Genomic DNA, 12,851 nt, shown 5'->3' with positions numbered 1-12,851 from the left:
ACACCTTCATGGCACCGGACCAGATTATCTCAGGGACCGCCTTCTGCTGCATGAATCCCAGCGACCAGTTAGGTCCCACAGAGTGGATCTTCTTTGGGTCCCGTCAACTAAACAATGTTGCTTGGCGGGACCCAGGGGAAGAGTCTTCTCTGTGGCGGCCCTGGCCCTCTGGAACCAACTCCCCCCGGAGATTAGAATTGCCCCCACCCTCCTTGCCTTTCGTAAGCTACTTAAAACCCACCTCTGCCGTCAGGCATGGGGAAATTGAGATCCTCTTTCCCCTTAGGCCTTTACAATTCTATGCATGGTATGTATGTATGTATGTTTGGTTTTTATATTAATGGGTTTTTAATCGGTTTTAGTATCAGATTACTATTATACACTGTTTTATTGTTGCTGTTAGCCGCCCCGAGTCTCTGAAGAGGGACGGCATACAAATCCAATAAATAAATAAATAAACACACAATAGCTATGCTCAACCAGTGACTTTCCAGATCTGTTAGGATTGAATTTCTAGCAGTTTATTTATTTTATTTATTTATCACATTTCTAGGCCGCCCTTCTCCAGGGGATTCAGGGCAGTTTGCAGCATAAAATAAATAACAAAAAATACAAATAAAATTACGCACCCCGCCCTAAAACCCAAGACTTAAAAATACCCAACATTAAACCCATTAATCCAAACTCATCCAATTGCAATCTGGGTTATATATTCCTCCGAAAAATTCTTTATACTATTCTTTTTATACATCCAAGTGAATATTGGAATTTGGCCTACAAGTATACAACTATGTATAGGGTGGGGTTGTTAGCACCAAGAGTGCCATTTGGACTGAATATAGGAGAAGGATACCCAGTATTTTTGGGTGCAGGAGACTTCCTATGAGTGAAATCAGTCCCTATGTTGCCACTTATGTAGGATATTGCTGTAATAATCATTCTTTTAAAAACTTACATCAACATTTAATACAGAAGTTGAGATGAGGATTCTCTACAGGGATAATATTATTCCTTCAAGGGCTACGATGATAATTTTGAGATTTCTTCTGATCTTCCAATTCAGTGGTCCCCAACCCCTTTTTTTTGGCCATGTCCCACCTAAGCATCTCTAAAATCCTGACTTCCCCCCACCGTGACTCATAATTGATACTATTCAAAAAGTGAATATCTTAAAAAGTTTTAATTGCTCCCATTAAAAATCAAATTTCCCACCTCTAATTGTTGCAGAAGATAGAGCAATGAATCCTAGAATGGATTTGAGCCCAGGGCTTATCTGGACTGATGTCCATGCCCAGATATTTCAAGAGAAAATTAGGTTTTAATTTATCTGGATATTTCCAAAATTATGGGTGGCTTTGTTTCCAAATCAGTGTCAACTTGTTTGCTTGCCATAGTATTTGAGAATCTGCTTCAGATATTACTGTCTGAATAATTCCACTGAACTTTCTGGAGGCATTCCAATATTATGTACTACGCTAAGGAATGTTCCCCATATATTATCTTGATTTACAGTATAGATGTACTATTACGTGAAAAATCCAAGTAGCTTAACTTCTGGGCATTGGAGATATTTTTGTCCACAAGTGCAATAAAATAACACTTTCAAAATGTAATGTAATGCATTATTTGCAGGGCTGGTTCATTTACAACTCTAATCTAAAGTAGCAATGATTTAAGCAGTTGAAAATCTCTCTGGAATTCTAATGCCTGCTATATTTAAAATAGACAGAATATTATTTTCCCTGCATTTGGCACTGTCATTCCAAGACGATAGAAGAAAAGATTGCATGTTGAACTGCTCAAAGTTTAAAAACCACCTGCCTATGTTCTGTCGGGCTCTCTGGTAGAATCCTCCCCAAAATTCACAGGTACAAATTTCAGACACACACACACACGTTTGAAAATTCAAAACAATGTTCTTTATAATGAAAATTCACTTAAACTAAGCCCTCTTTTTGCATAGCAAAGAGCACTAGTCTCCAAACAAACTGGTAATTTGTACAAGTTCCTTATCAGTTCTGTGATACTTAGCTTGCAGCTGTGAGGCAATTCACAGTCCTTCTTTCACAAAGTGAAACACACTTTGCTCTGGTTTAGTTTCAAAGCGGGGAAAAATCAGCACACAAAAAGTTAAAGTCAGTAAAGCGGTCACAAAACACAACGATCAGGTAATCCTCCACAATGGCCAAACCCACAGGCTGCTATTTATAGCAGCCTCACTAATGACCACAGCCCCACCCAACCACAGGTGGCCTCATTTTCTTTTATAATAATCTCTCAGTTGTTGCTGCCTATGCTGTATCATTAACTCTTGTTCCGAATCCAAGGAGGAGCTAGATAATTGATCTCCTTCTGAGCTGTCTGCCACACTCTCCTCCTCCCGGTCACTCATGTCTTCTTGGTCAGAGGAGCTTTCATCATCAGATTCCACCGGGGGCAAAACAGGCCTGCAGCATGTGGATGGCTCCCCCACATCCACAGTCCTTGGGGCAGGAGCAGGGCCAGAGCTAACCACAACAGCCTACAGTAAAGATTTCTGAAAGCATATTAACAAACTGTAAACGTGCAGTTCCAGCCATTGTAATTTTGAGGTCATAAACATCTGGAATAAAGAATATCCTTTAGAAGGTCATACATTTAATCAGTAAAATGTATTAGTTATATTAGTACAGTATTTCTTGTCAGCAAGCAAAGATTATCAGGTATAGCTCCATAATTAGAAAGAACATTCAGTTTTCAGTCCTTGCTTTAAATTGCTCCCACGCTATAGGTAGTCCTTTAATCTGGATGTATGATTCTTCATACGGTCATATTTACAGGAAATTTAAATTGGGTCATTCTCAATCCACAGCATTCTAATTTTTTTCTGTTTTTCTTATCATATATATAGGGATGTTTTTGATAGAACTTGCCACCTTGTTAAATGCAAGTCTAACAAAGTGTTGTTGAAGGATAAGCTTACTTTGCATTTAATTAAAATCAATCTCCTTGCAGTTTCTGTTTATTCACCATGGCAGAAGGATTAGTGATGCACTAAAGGCTGCAACCTATAGTAATATTCCTGGGAGCAGCCCCTGCCTCTCCACCCACCCTACTCAAGGGTCTTAATTCTGACACTCTTGATTATCAACTTGCCTTTGTTTCAATTTTTTTATTTCTTTACATGGCAAAATATAGTTAAGATTTCGTATTTAAATACATATACACCAAAGAAAGATTGTGGCAAAAGTTAACATTTTTTTGGCAAGAGACCGTTTTTGTTTATGATTTTTTGTTTATAAATAACTCAGCTTTATGTTCCCTCTTTGGGAAAATGTGTCTAGAGGTGAAGTATTGTAGTAGAAACATACAGTACTGGAAGGCTGTACTACTTCACTGTTCTAACTCTAATAAAGGGTATTGTTTATTTGTTTGTTTATTTATTTATTTATTTAATTGGATTTGTATGCCACCCCTCTCCGAGGACTCTTGTACAGTGTTCCCTCGATTTTCGCGAAGGATGCGTTCCGAGACCGCCCGCGAAAGTCGAATTTCCGCGAAGTAGAGATGCGGAAGTAAATACACTATTTTTGGCTATGAACAGTATCACAAGCCTTCTCTTAACACTTTAAACCCCTAAATTGCAATTTTCCATTCCCTTAGCAACCATTTAAATTATTACTCACCATGTTTATTTATTAAAGTTTATTAAAAAAAATATTTATTAAAGGTGGACGAATGTTTGGCGATGACATATGATGTCATCGGGCAGAAAAAAAGTGGTATAGGGGAGAAAACCGCGAAGTATTTTTTAATTAATATTTTTGAAAAACCGTGGTAGACTTTTCGCGAAGTTCGAACCCGCGAAAATTGAGGGAACACTGTATATCTTTTATTACAATTAGAGAAGACCTTGCTGTTCTGTTTTTTAATTTCTCAAAACAAAGCTTAAAACAAGAATAAGAGCAGGTAACAAAATACAACAGCTGCACAGATCATGAAAATGAATTTAATATCTTTAATTTGTGTGCGTTTTAATTTTAAAGAATAATAATAGCTTTCTTTTTGGGTATTCACAGCTGTTTGTCAACCTGGATGTAAGCATGGCGAATGTATTGGTCCAAACAAATGCAAATGCCATCCAGGATACACTGGGAAAATATGCAACCAAGGTAAGGAAACAAAAAAAGGGAAATAAAAACAAATAAAACTCAATAAAACTTTATAAAACTTCAGTTAATTGTTTTGTTTTCATCATAGCTAATATCTGATAATACTGTATTCTGATTCTTATCAGAATTATAAAGGAAAAGTAATTTATATTGCAGAGGTACAGCTTCATTCATTCTCTGGGACAAAGATAATGGCCATTTGATTTAATGATAATCAGGATCAATGGCATTTTTTATCAAATGACAGTGAACCATTATGGAAACTTTGATATTTTCTCCTTATTTCCATTGGTTTGAGGGCAAATCAAAGTCTCCACTCCCAAAGTGAGCTTAAGGAATTTTTTTATTTCCAACCCTTAATTAAATATCCTGATTGCCCCAAATAGAAAAATGGGGATAGTTTTCAAAAGGGGAATCTAACCCATTTTTTGGTAATCTGGGGACAGAAAAAGGAGAATTTTGGCAGGATTTATGTGTCACACTATTTTCCCCTTTGGCAAATTTGAACTGAGTGAGAATTTGTATTTTCTCTTACAAATATTTGTTCAAATTTTTGTCACTTAGTTCGGCCAAGCACAACCTTTCACAAATATTTACAGTTTAAGTGGGAACTTAACACGAATTGCTATTACCAGGACTCCTTTCTCAAAAACTAAGCAAAGAAATCCATATGCTAAAATAATTTAAATAGAAATAAAATTCATTCCATCGAATGAAGAAAAGTCCGACTAAGTGACATGTATGCCTGCTTATTCTCTGTTTTCATAAATTCTAATAAAGATTTCTGAAGCTTCTGATAGAAAGTCAAAGGAACATTTTAGAATATCTGACAAGTTGGGAAAGTTGGTGAAACAGGAAATGTGTTTCCTGGGAATTGTTTCTCACTTTCCATAGCTTAGTGAATTCTAAATGTTTTTTAAAACTTACAGATATACAGTGATACCTTGTCTTACAAACTTAATTGGTTCCGGGACGAGGTTCTTAAGGTGAAAAGTTTGTAAGACGAAACAATGTTTCTCACAGGAATCAATGGAAAAGCGATTAATGCGTGCAAGCCCAGAATTCACCCCTTTTGCCAGCCAAAGTGCCCGTTTTTGCGCTGCTGGAATTCCCCTGAGGTTCCCCTCCATGGGAAACCCCACCTCCTGACTTCTGTGTTTTTGCGATGCTGCAGGGGAATCCCAGCAGGGGAATCCCAGCATCGCAAAAACGAGCGCTTTGCTGGCAACGGACGTCTGGAGGTGGGGTTTCCCAGCGAAGGGAGCATCAGTGAAATCGCAGCATCGCAAAAAACCCAAAGTCCTCGAAATCCCACCTCCGGACCTCTGTGTTTTTGTGATGCTGCGATTTCACTGATGCTCCCTTCGCTGGGGAAACCCACCTCCGGACTTCCGTTACCAGTGAAACACCAATTTTTGCACTGCTGGGATTCCCCTGCTGGGATTTCCCTGCAGCATCACAAAAACACGGAAGTCCGGAGGTGGTGTTTCCCATGGAGGGGAGCCTCAGCAGTGTAAAAATGGGTGCTTCGCTGGCAACGGAAGTCCAGAGGCGGGACATCCCAGCGGCGGTGGTGGGTTTGTAAGGTGAAAATAGTTTGTAAGAAGAGGCAAAAAAATCTTAAACCCCGGGTTTGTATCTCGAAAAGTTTGTATGACAAGGCGTTTGTAAGATGAGGTATCACTGTATTAAGCTTTGCCTGAAAGATTCTTGAGTCCTCACATTTTTTCCTAGCAGCTAGCCTCTTCCCTGCCTTACCCCCTCCCTCTCCTTCTCCTTCCCATAATAGTGTTATATATTCCCTTTACTTTGGGTACTATGACTAATGTTATTCTGTAGCCTTCTTTCTAATCTAAGCAAGAATTGCCAAAAGTTTGGGGCAAAAGGAATTCCCAGAACATTGAGATTGTGTGTGCATGCAATGCAGCCTATCACAAAACTATTTCTGTAGCAGGTAATCTCTTATCACAGAAGTCTACAGACTTGGCAAATTTAAGACTTGTGGACTTCAACTCCCAGAATTCCCCAGCTGGCTGCTGGGAGTTGAAGTCCACAAGTCTTAAAGTTACCAAGTTTGAAGACCTTGCTGTACCACTTCAGCTTGTGTTTCTCTCTAAATTTAAGCTTTCACTTCATTTAAATCTGAACTGTTGCACTCTGTATCATTGGTGGGTATTCCAGTAGTAGAAGATGTGCTCCTCTGTTCAAATAACTTCTGACTTCAAGAAGATTCACCTTCTCAAGGTTTGTATAGCAGCGGCTTCTCAGGCTAGTGCTGCAAATTCAGCTAGATTAACTCTTCCCCTGAACCTAAACTACTTCTGCTCCTCTTTTAAAAGAGAACTGAGATAGTTGAATGTAACGTGCAAAAAAATGGCATTTCCTCTAATAAAGTTCCATGTTGTGTTGCTGAGTTTCAGTCATTTGACTTCTGTTATGCCTTCTCCTCCATTGTGAAGCTGCACACCCGTTTGCAACCTCTCCACACTGGTCCAGTGAATCACCTGTTTTCACCACTGAGGAAGATCATGCCACATATTTGCCTTGGAGTGGTGAGGACAATCCTTTTATTTCAGGTGGTCCACCTGCACGTCTTCAATACCAGTGGAAAACCTCTTTTGCAAATAGGCTGAAAGGATAACAAACTACTGGCTGCCACAACGAAGCCCGCAATATAGCCAGCATGCAATTAGACTGAGCGTTGACACTTCCTTAAGATGGTCTACCCTGTCTTCCCAACAATTCTCTTCCACACAACTTTCTTCCTATGGTTGTTCTCCTGCTCAGAGCTTTTGAGATGTATGCTACTTTTTCTACCCTCCTTTTTGATTGTTAAAATGCTGCTTGCTTATATAAAGTTGAGTAAACATCATAATTGTATTAATTGTTAATGTCTCTGGCAGCCTCTCTTCCAGGAACAGTAGAGCTAGTATTAGCATGTAAAATGCATGCACAGTATAGTATGAGCAGTGGCAATCATAATATAACTAACGGCAGTCTTGAAGCTTTACAGGTTTACTGTAAACATCTCTTGACACATTTCAGAAAAAAGGCTTATGATTTGCAGAAAATCCAGGATTTGATGCTCCACCTAGAGATTGAGAAGAACATAAGTAGGAAGTGTTGTAGCTGGATAATGTCAGACCTAGAAAATACCAAAAGATAAGAAAGACAACTATTCTATCTAAGATGCTACAGAATAGGAAAACATGAGCTAGAAGAATGGATAGATCTACTCTTTGATATATTTGATTAAGAGGTACAGCAGACTTCTTAGTGGCTTACAATATATTATTCAAGAAGACAATTAGATCATTCCCAGAAGTTTGCTAGCTGTGACAATTGAGCAGGTGCTTGGTGCATTTTTTCAGGTAGTACAATATACATGGGACAACAGTAATCATGCCTGAAGTTCTATAGATCTGTTGGGATTACAGTGTTCCCTCGATTTTCGCGGGGGATGCGTTCCGAGACCGCCCGCGAAAATCGAATTTCCGCGAAGTAGAGATGCGGAAGTAAATACACTATTTTTGGCTATGAACAGTATCACAAACCTTCCCTTAACACTTTAAACCCCTAAATTGCAGTTTCTCATTCCCTTAGCAACCATTTAGATTATTACTCATCGTGTTTATTTATTAAAGTTTATTTAAAAAAAATATTTATTAAAGGCAGACGAAAGTTTGGCGATGACATATGATGTCATCACCTGGGAAAAACCGTGGTATAGGGAAAAAACCTGTGAAGTATTTTTAAATTAATATTTTTGAAAAACCGTGGTATAGACTTTTTGCAAAGTTCGAACCCGCGAAAATCGAGGGAACACTGTATACTTCTAGAAATCCCATCCACAGGAGTGCCATCGTATCTTGAGAATAGCAAGTTCATTTAGAATAATGCTGTATGTTCTGTAGAGTTTATTCAGAAAATGTGACTTTTGCAACAGGAAAACGTATTGCTAAAGGTTATTACACTAACTTGGAACTATAACTCACAAGATCCAAGTTATAACCCATGCAAGTTATTAATTATAAATAATTAACCAGGGATCAATATTTTATCCCATCTTCCGGTGCAGGAAATTGTCCTTGAGGTTCTTTAAAACATTTTTATTGTTACCTGCTGAAGTGAGGGTAATAGCTCCTTTGTTTTCTGCTGGTGCCCTTGCAGTCTGTAATTATCAGTGGGAGAATGGGCCCTACAGTTTAGATCTCTTTGATGGTTGGGAAGATGGCTATCTTGTCCCTAGATGAACTTTTGTTTGGAGCGTGCAGAAATAAGGGCAGGCAAGAACAAAGAGAAGTTGAAAAGGGTTTAAATATTGCAGACTTGCCATGTCCTTCTATACCTCTCTGTTTGGATCTTGGCACGGATGATGTCTCCAAGCCTGACCAGTTCATCTATCTGCAAGTGGTTCAATATTTTGATTTTATGGAATCTGAAAAGAAGTTATATTGAGAGGTGGTATTCAGTTACTTTCACTACCGGTTCACAAATGTGAGCGTGCACACTTACTGTCTGCACATGTGCTTTGCTTGTGTGTGCGGCTTCAAATGTGCCTAAATAGGATGCCATAGTGCCGGGGCAGATAGACGGGAGAGAGTCCTATGACCACTTATAGGTCACTACTACTGGTTCGCCTGAACCGGTTCGAGCTGGCTAAATACCACCTCTGGTTATATTTTATTGTTAATGGCTACTGTTAGGTCTTCATTATATACACTGCTCAAAAATAAATAAATAAATGGAACACTTAAACAACACAATATAACTCCCAAGTAAATCAAACTTCTGTGAAATCAAATTGTCCACTTAGGAAGCGACACTGATTGACAATCTATTTCACATGCTGTTGTGCACATTCAACTTTGTACAGAGCAAAGTATTCAATGAGAATACAGTGGTCCCTCGATTTTCGCGGGTTCAAACTTCGCGAAACGGCTATACCACGGTTTTTCAAAAATATTAATTAAAAAATACTTCGCTGTTTTTCCCCCTATGCCACGGTTTTTCCCGCACGATGACGTCATACATCATCGCCAAACTTTCGTCCGCCTTTAATAATTTTTAAAAAAATAAACTTTAATAAATAAACATGGTGAGTAATAATCTAAATGGTTGCTAAGGGAATGAAAAATTGCAGTTTAGGGGTTTAAAGTATTAAGGGAAGGCTTGTGATACTGTTCATAGCCAAAAATAGTGTATTTACTTCCGCATCTCTACTTCGCGGAAATTCGATTTTCGCGGGCGGTCTCGGATTGCATCCCCTGTGAAAATTGAGGGAACACTGTATTTCATTCATTCAGATCTAGGATGTGTTCTTTGAATGTTCTCTGTATTTTTTTGAGCAGTATATTTTAGCCAGGAACTGCTCTGCAATGATGGCACACATAAACCCTTTGCTTTGTAAGAAAAAAAAAACCATTAACCATTTCTCTTCCTATAATGCAGTACCTGAGCTTGGCAGCCTGCGCTTTTGAGACTTGGCTTTTTTTAAAGGGCTGCTTCAACACCTAGCTTTCTCTAACGCTCTTCAATATATAGTTGTAATGATGACAATATTCCTGTGTTATTATTTTAGTGATACCTCTTGCCTCTGGTTCTGAAGAAAAATCTCAGCGACCAACAAAAACAAAGCTTGCTAAAGCATTTATTATTAAATTGTTTTCAAAGTGCAAAGAAACATGGAAGACTGGGATTTATTTTTTTTTAAAAAGGTTTTGATAATTGATGTTTTTGTAACTTTTTGTTACATTCAATCAAACTTGTAATATTTACCCTTTTACTTAATATTCTAAGCAAGATACTTAATATTCTAAGCAAGAAAACATTTTCTGATCGTTTTGAAAAATGCAGCATGTATGCCAGTTTATTAAAATACTTTAGCCAGCTTTTGGGGCTAAAATAATTACTGACATGTTTAGCTCTAATTACTCCTTTCCTTTATATACTGTAGTTTCCACTACAGTGTCATCAGCTAAAACAGTAAGCTAAAAATGGAAACTTTAGAAAACATAACTATGCCATAAAAATGGTTATTCTTGCCCTAATCATTCTTATTTCAATCTTAAGTGAGCCCTAGAATTGAAGAAGAATGTGGTGTATCTTACAGCTTTGTGCACGAATAGATTTTTAAAAAAACTCACACCAGAGTTATATGGTGTGTAGATAACAATTATAATGAGTGCAGATTGAAAAGGATTCAAAATTAGTTCTGAGTGGCTGGTTTGTATCTCGAATGCTGAACGGGATTGTGTGTATTTCCAAAATGTGTAAACCAGTTGTTTTGTCTACCCAATTCATGTATATGATCAAAAGTACTGAGGTCACTGGAAAAACACAACTTAGAGTAAAGGTTGCCCTCTGGATATTGTGTAAAACTCTTTGCGGCCTTATGCCTGCCTTAATGGCCTTACATTATTTTCAAAATGCACAAAATAAATCTCTGGCCATTTAGAGACAATTGTTTCTACTTGAGAAATCCCTATCGAAGGCTAGGGTTTTTTGAGTGTGATTCAAATTTGTAGTAGAGCCTTTGGTATTCATATTATTATCATACCACATTACTGATAAAAATGTTGTTGTATAATGTGTGTGGGGAGGTGTTTCCTTTAATGAAATTATATTGGAGAACCCTAATTCAACACTTCTAGCCTTTGAATGGAATGCCAGTACAGAAACAATAATACTTATTTATTAGTTTGCTTGTTTTTTTGTTTTTGTTGAGTACATATTGCTGATATACAAAGATATAATAATATTTATATACAGTACATGATACTAGTAAAAGAGAAACATTAGGACAGGGGATGGAAGGCACTCTGGTGCACTTATGCACTGGAAATATGATCATATTTCCAGTGCAGTCTGCAAGACTTGAACCTTAAAATAGTAAAATCCAGACTTTTGACTTCTCAAATTTACTGAACAAAGCCAGCAAAAATATACAATTAATGTTTAATTAAAATTAAGCAAACAGTAAAAAGCTTATTGAAACAGTGTTAATATATTTCCCCTATTAAGGTTTATTCTAACACTGTGTCCTACCGCTGCCAAAATATTACATTCATGTGCCTAACCATGTTTGGCAAACTGTGTGTCATAAGCTACACTTTCTGAATCTGAAAAGAGTAAAGGTTTCAATAAGCTATTGCATTTTTCCTACAATATATTATATATATTCATATCTATTCATTAAGTTTGGGTTATGTTGTCCAGTTTTTTAATTCCTCATAACAACCACTTAACCAAAGTGAACATTTTTCTTAAAGGAACTTACTACATCAGTTTAACTGGACATACTCATTGAAAGCTAAATATATTTTTGGTTCTAAGAATAAGTAACAGATCTTCCATAAAAGACATTTTATTAGCATTTGTTATTGGGAATATTACACAAAGATAACAAGCTTAAAACAATTCACTTCCTTAGCTCAGATGATATTATGCTAAGCTACAATATGCTTGCTTGGTATGTATGTATGTATGTATGTATGTATGTATGTATGTATGTATGTATTATTTATTCATTTATTATGATTCACAATTTTGAACTGCCCATCTCCTTCAAAGAGGATCTCTGTGCAGTTTACGTTAAAATATCAAAATATCAAAATAGTATATAAAAATTAAAATTAGAATTTAGTGTATTATACAAGCCAAGATTTACTGCTTAACATCCTGTACAAGCTAGCTCACTGTGGTCCATTCAACAAATTATAAGTACATTTAAAAAAACAAAACTCCTCAGCTACTATATAATGCAGGTTTATTTTTCTAAAATAACTTACTTTGAAACTCCTAAAACTTCAAAATGCTAGCATTTAATATTTGCTTTATTTTTATTTCTTCCTTCTCACCTTCCCTATTTAGATCTCAATGAATGTGGATTGAAACCAAGGCCTTGCAAACATCGTTGTATGAATACCTACGGAAGCTACAAATGTTATTGTCTGAATGGGTACATGCTTATGCCTGACGGATCGTGTTCTAGTAGGTTAAGTTCTCATTGATTCGATTTTTTTACAGTGGAATTCCTTGGGAGCAGGAATTAATTTGCCTTAAGCAAAGGACTCGATTAAATGACACCATAAAACCAAACAAAGAGAAGAAATAGTATTCCCATTTGTTCTATTTCCACAAGATACAAGAGTCACTTTTGAAATGACCCCACAATTGTCATATTTGGAATGCAATAATATAGCAAGAATTAATGATGTTCGTTAAGTTGCAATATTGCTGTCAAAATTCCATCACCAGGTCTTGACAGTAATTGAGTAATCTTCTGACACAGATTGGCTTCTTAGCTTATCTTGGCAGTAAATACACATCTCGCTAGGTATAAATATTTGTTGCAAACAGTAATGAAACCATACAAAATTGTAAATCATTGTTGATTTGTATGCCGCCCCTCTCCGAGGACTCGGGGCGGCTCACAACATATCAAAACAATAAACAATAGCTTCAAAATCCAATTAATATAGCTAAAAAACTTTAAAAATTCTAATAAAATTTAAAATCATTCATTCCCATTTACACAGCAAGACATAACTACACCCATCAGCCGGGGGGCTAGGGTCTAATGCCCCTAAGCCTGGTGGCACAGATAGGTCTTTAAACTTTTACGGAAGGCGAGGAGGGTGGGGACAGTATGAATCTCCAGGGGGAGCAGATTCCAGGGGGCCGGAGCCCCCACAGAGA

The 12,851-nt window shown here is 37.2% G+C and overlaps 1 protein-coding gene across 9 annotated transcripts in view; it reads left to right on the top strand.

Annotated features, from left to right (window-relative positions):
* NPNT (nephronectin) overlaps positions 1 to 12,851 on the top strand; it is a 79,293-nt gene that overhangs the window by 36,029 nt on the left and 30,413 nt on the right. For 3 of the 9 annotated variants that reach the window (XR_011559639.1, XM_070757904.1, XM_070757902.1), the window contains 3 exons: positions 4,059 to 4,151; positions 6,611 to 6,727; positions 12,024 to 12,143. Coding sequence is in view for 7 of the 9 variants with exons in the window: in XM_070757904.1 (XP_070614005.1) it covers positions 4,059 to 4,151; positions 6,611 to 6,727; positions 12,024 to 12,143 (330 nt within the window). In the remaining 2 variants the exon portion in view is untranslated. Of the gene's footprint in view, positions 1 to 4,058; positions 4,152 to 6,610; positions 6,728 to 6,787; positions 6,951 to 12,023; positions 12,144 to 12,851 lie in introns of those variants that run through there. The other 6 variants (XR_011559640.1, XM_070757908.1, XM_070757907.1 and 3 more) reach the window with 3 other exon arrangements.

Source organism: Erythrolamprus reginae, chromosome 7, assembly GCF_031021105.1.
Source record: "Erythrolamprus reginae isolate rEryReg1 chromosome 7, rEryReg1.hap1, whole genome shotgun sequence".
Classification (NCBI taxonomy): Eukaryota; Metazoa; Chordata; class Lepidosauria; order Squamata; family Dipsadidae; genus Erythrolamprus; species Erythrolamprus reginae.
This window is presented reverse-complemented; position numbering and strand designations above follow the sequence as displayed.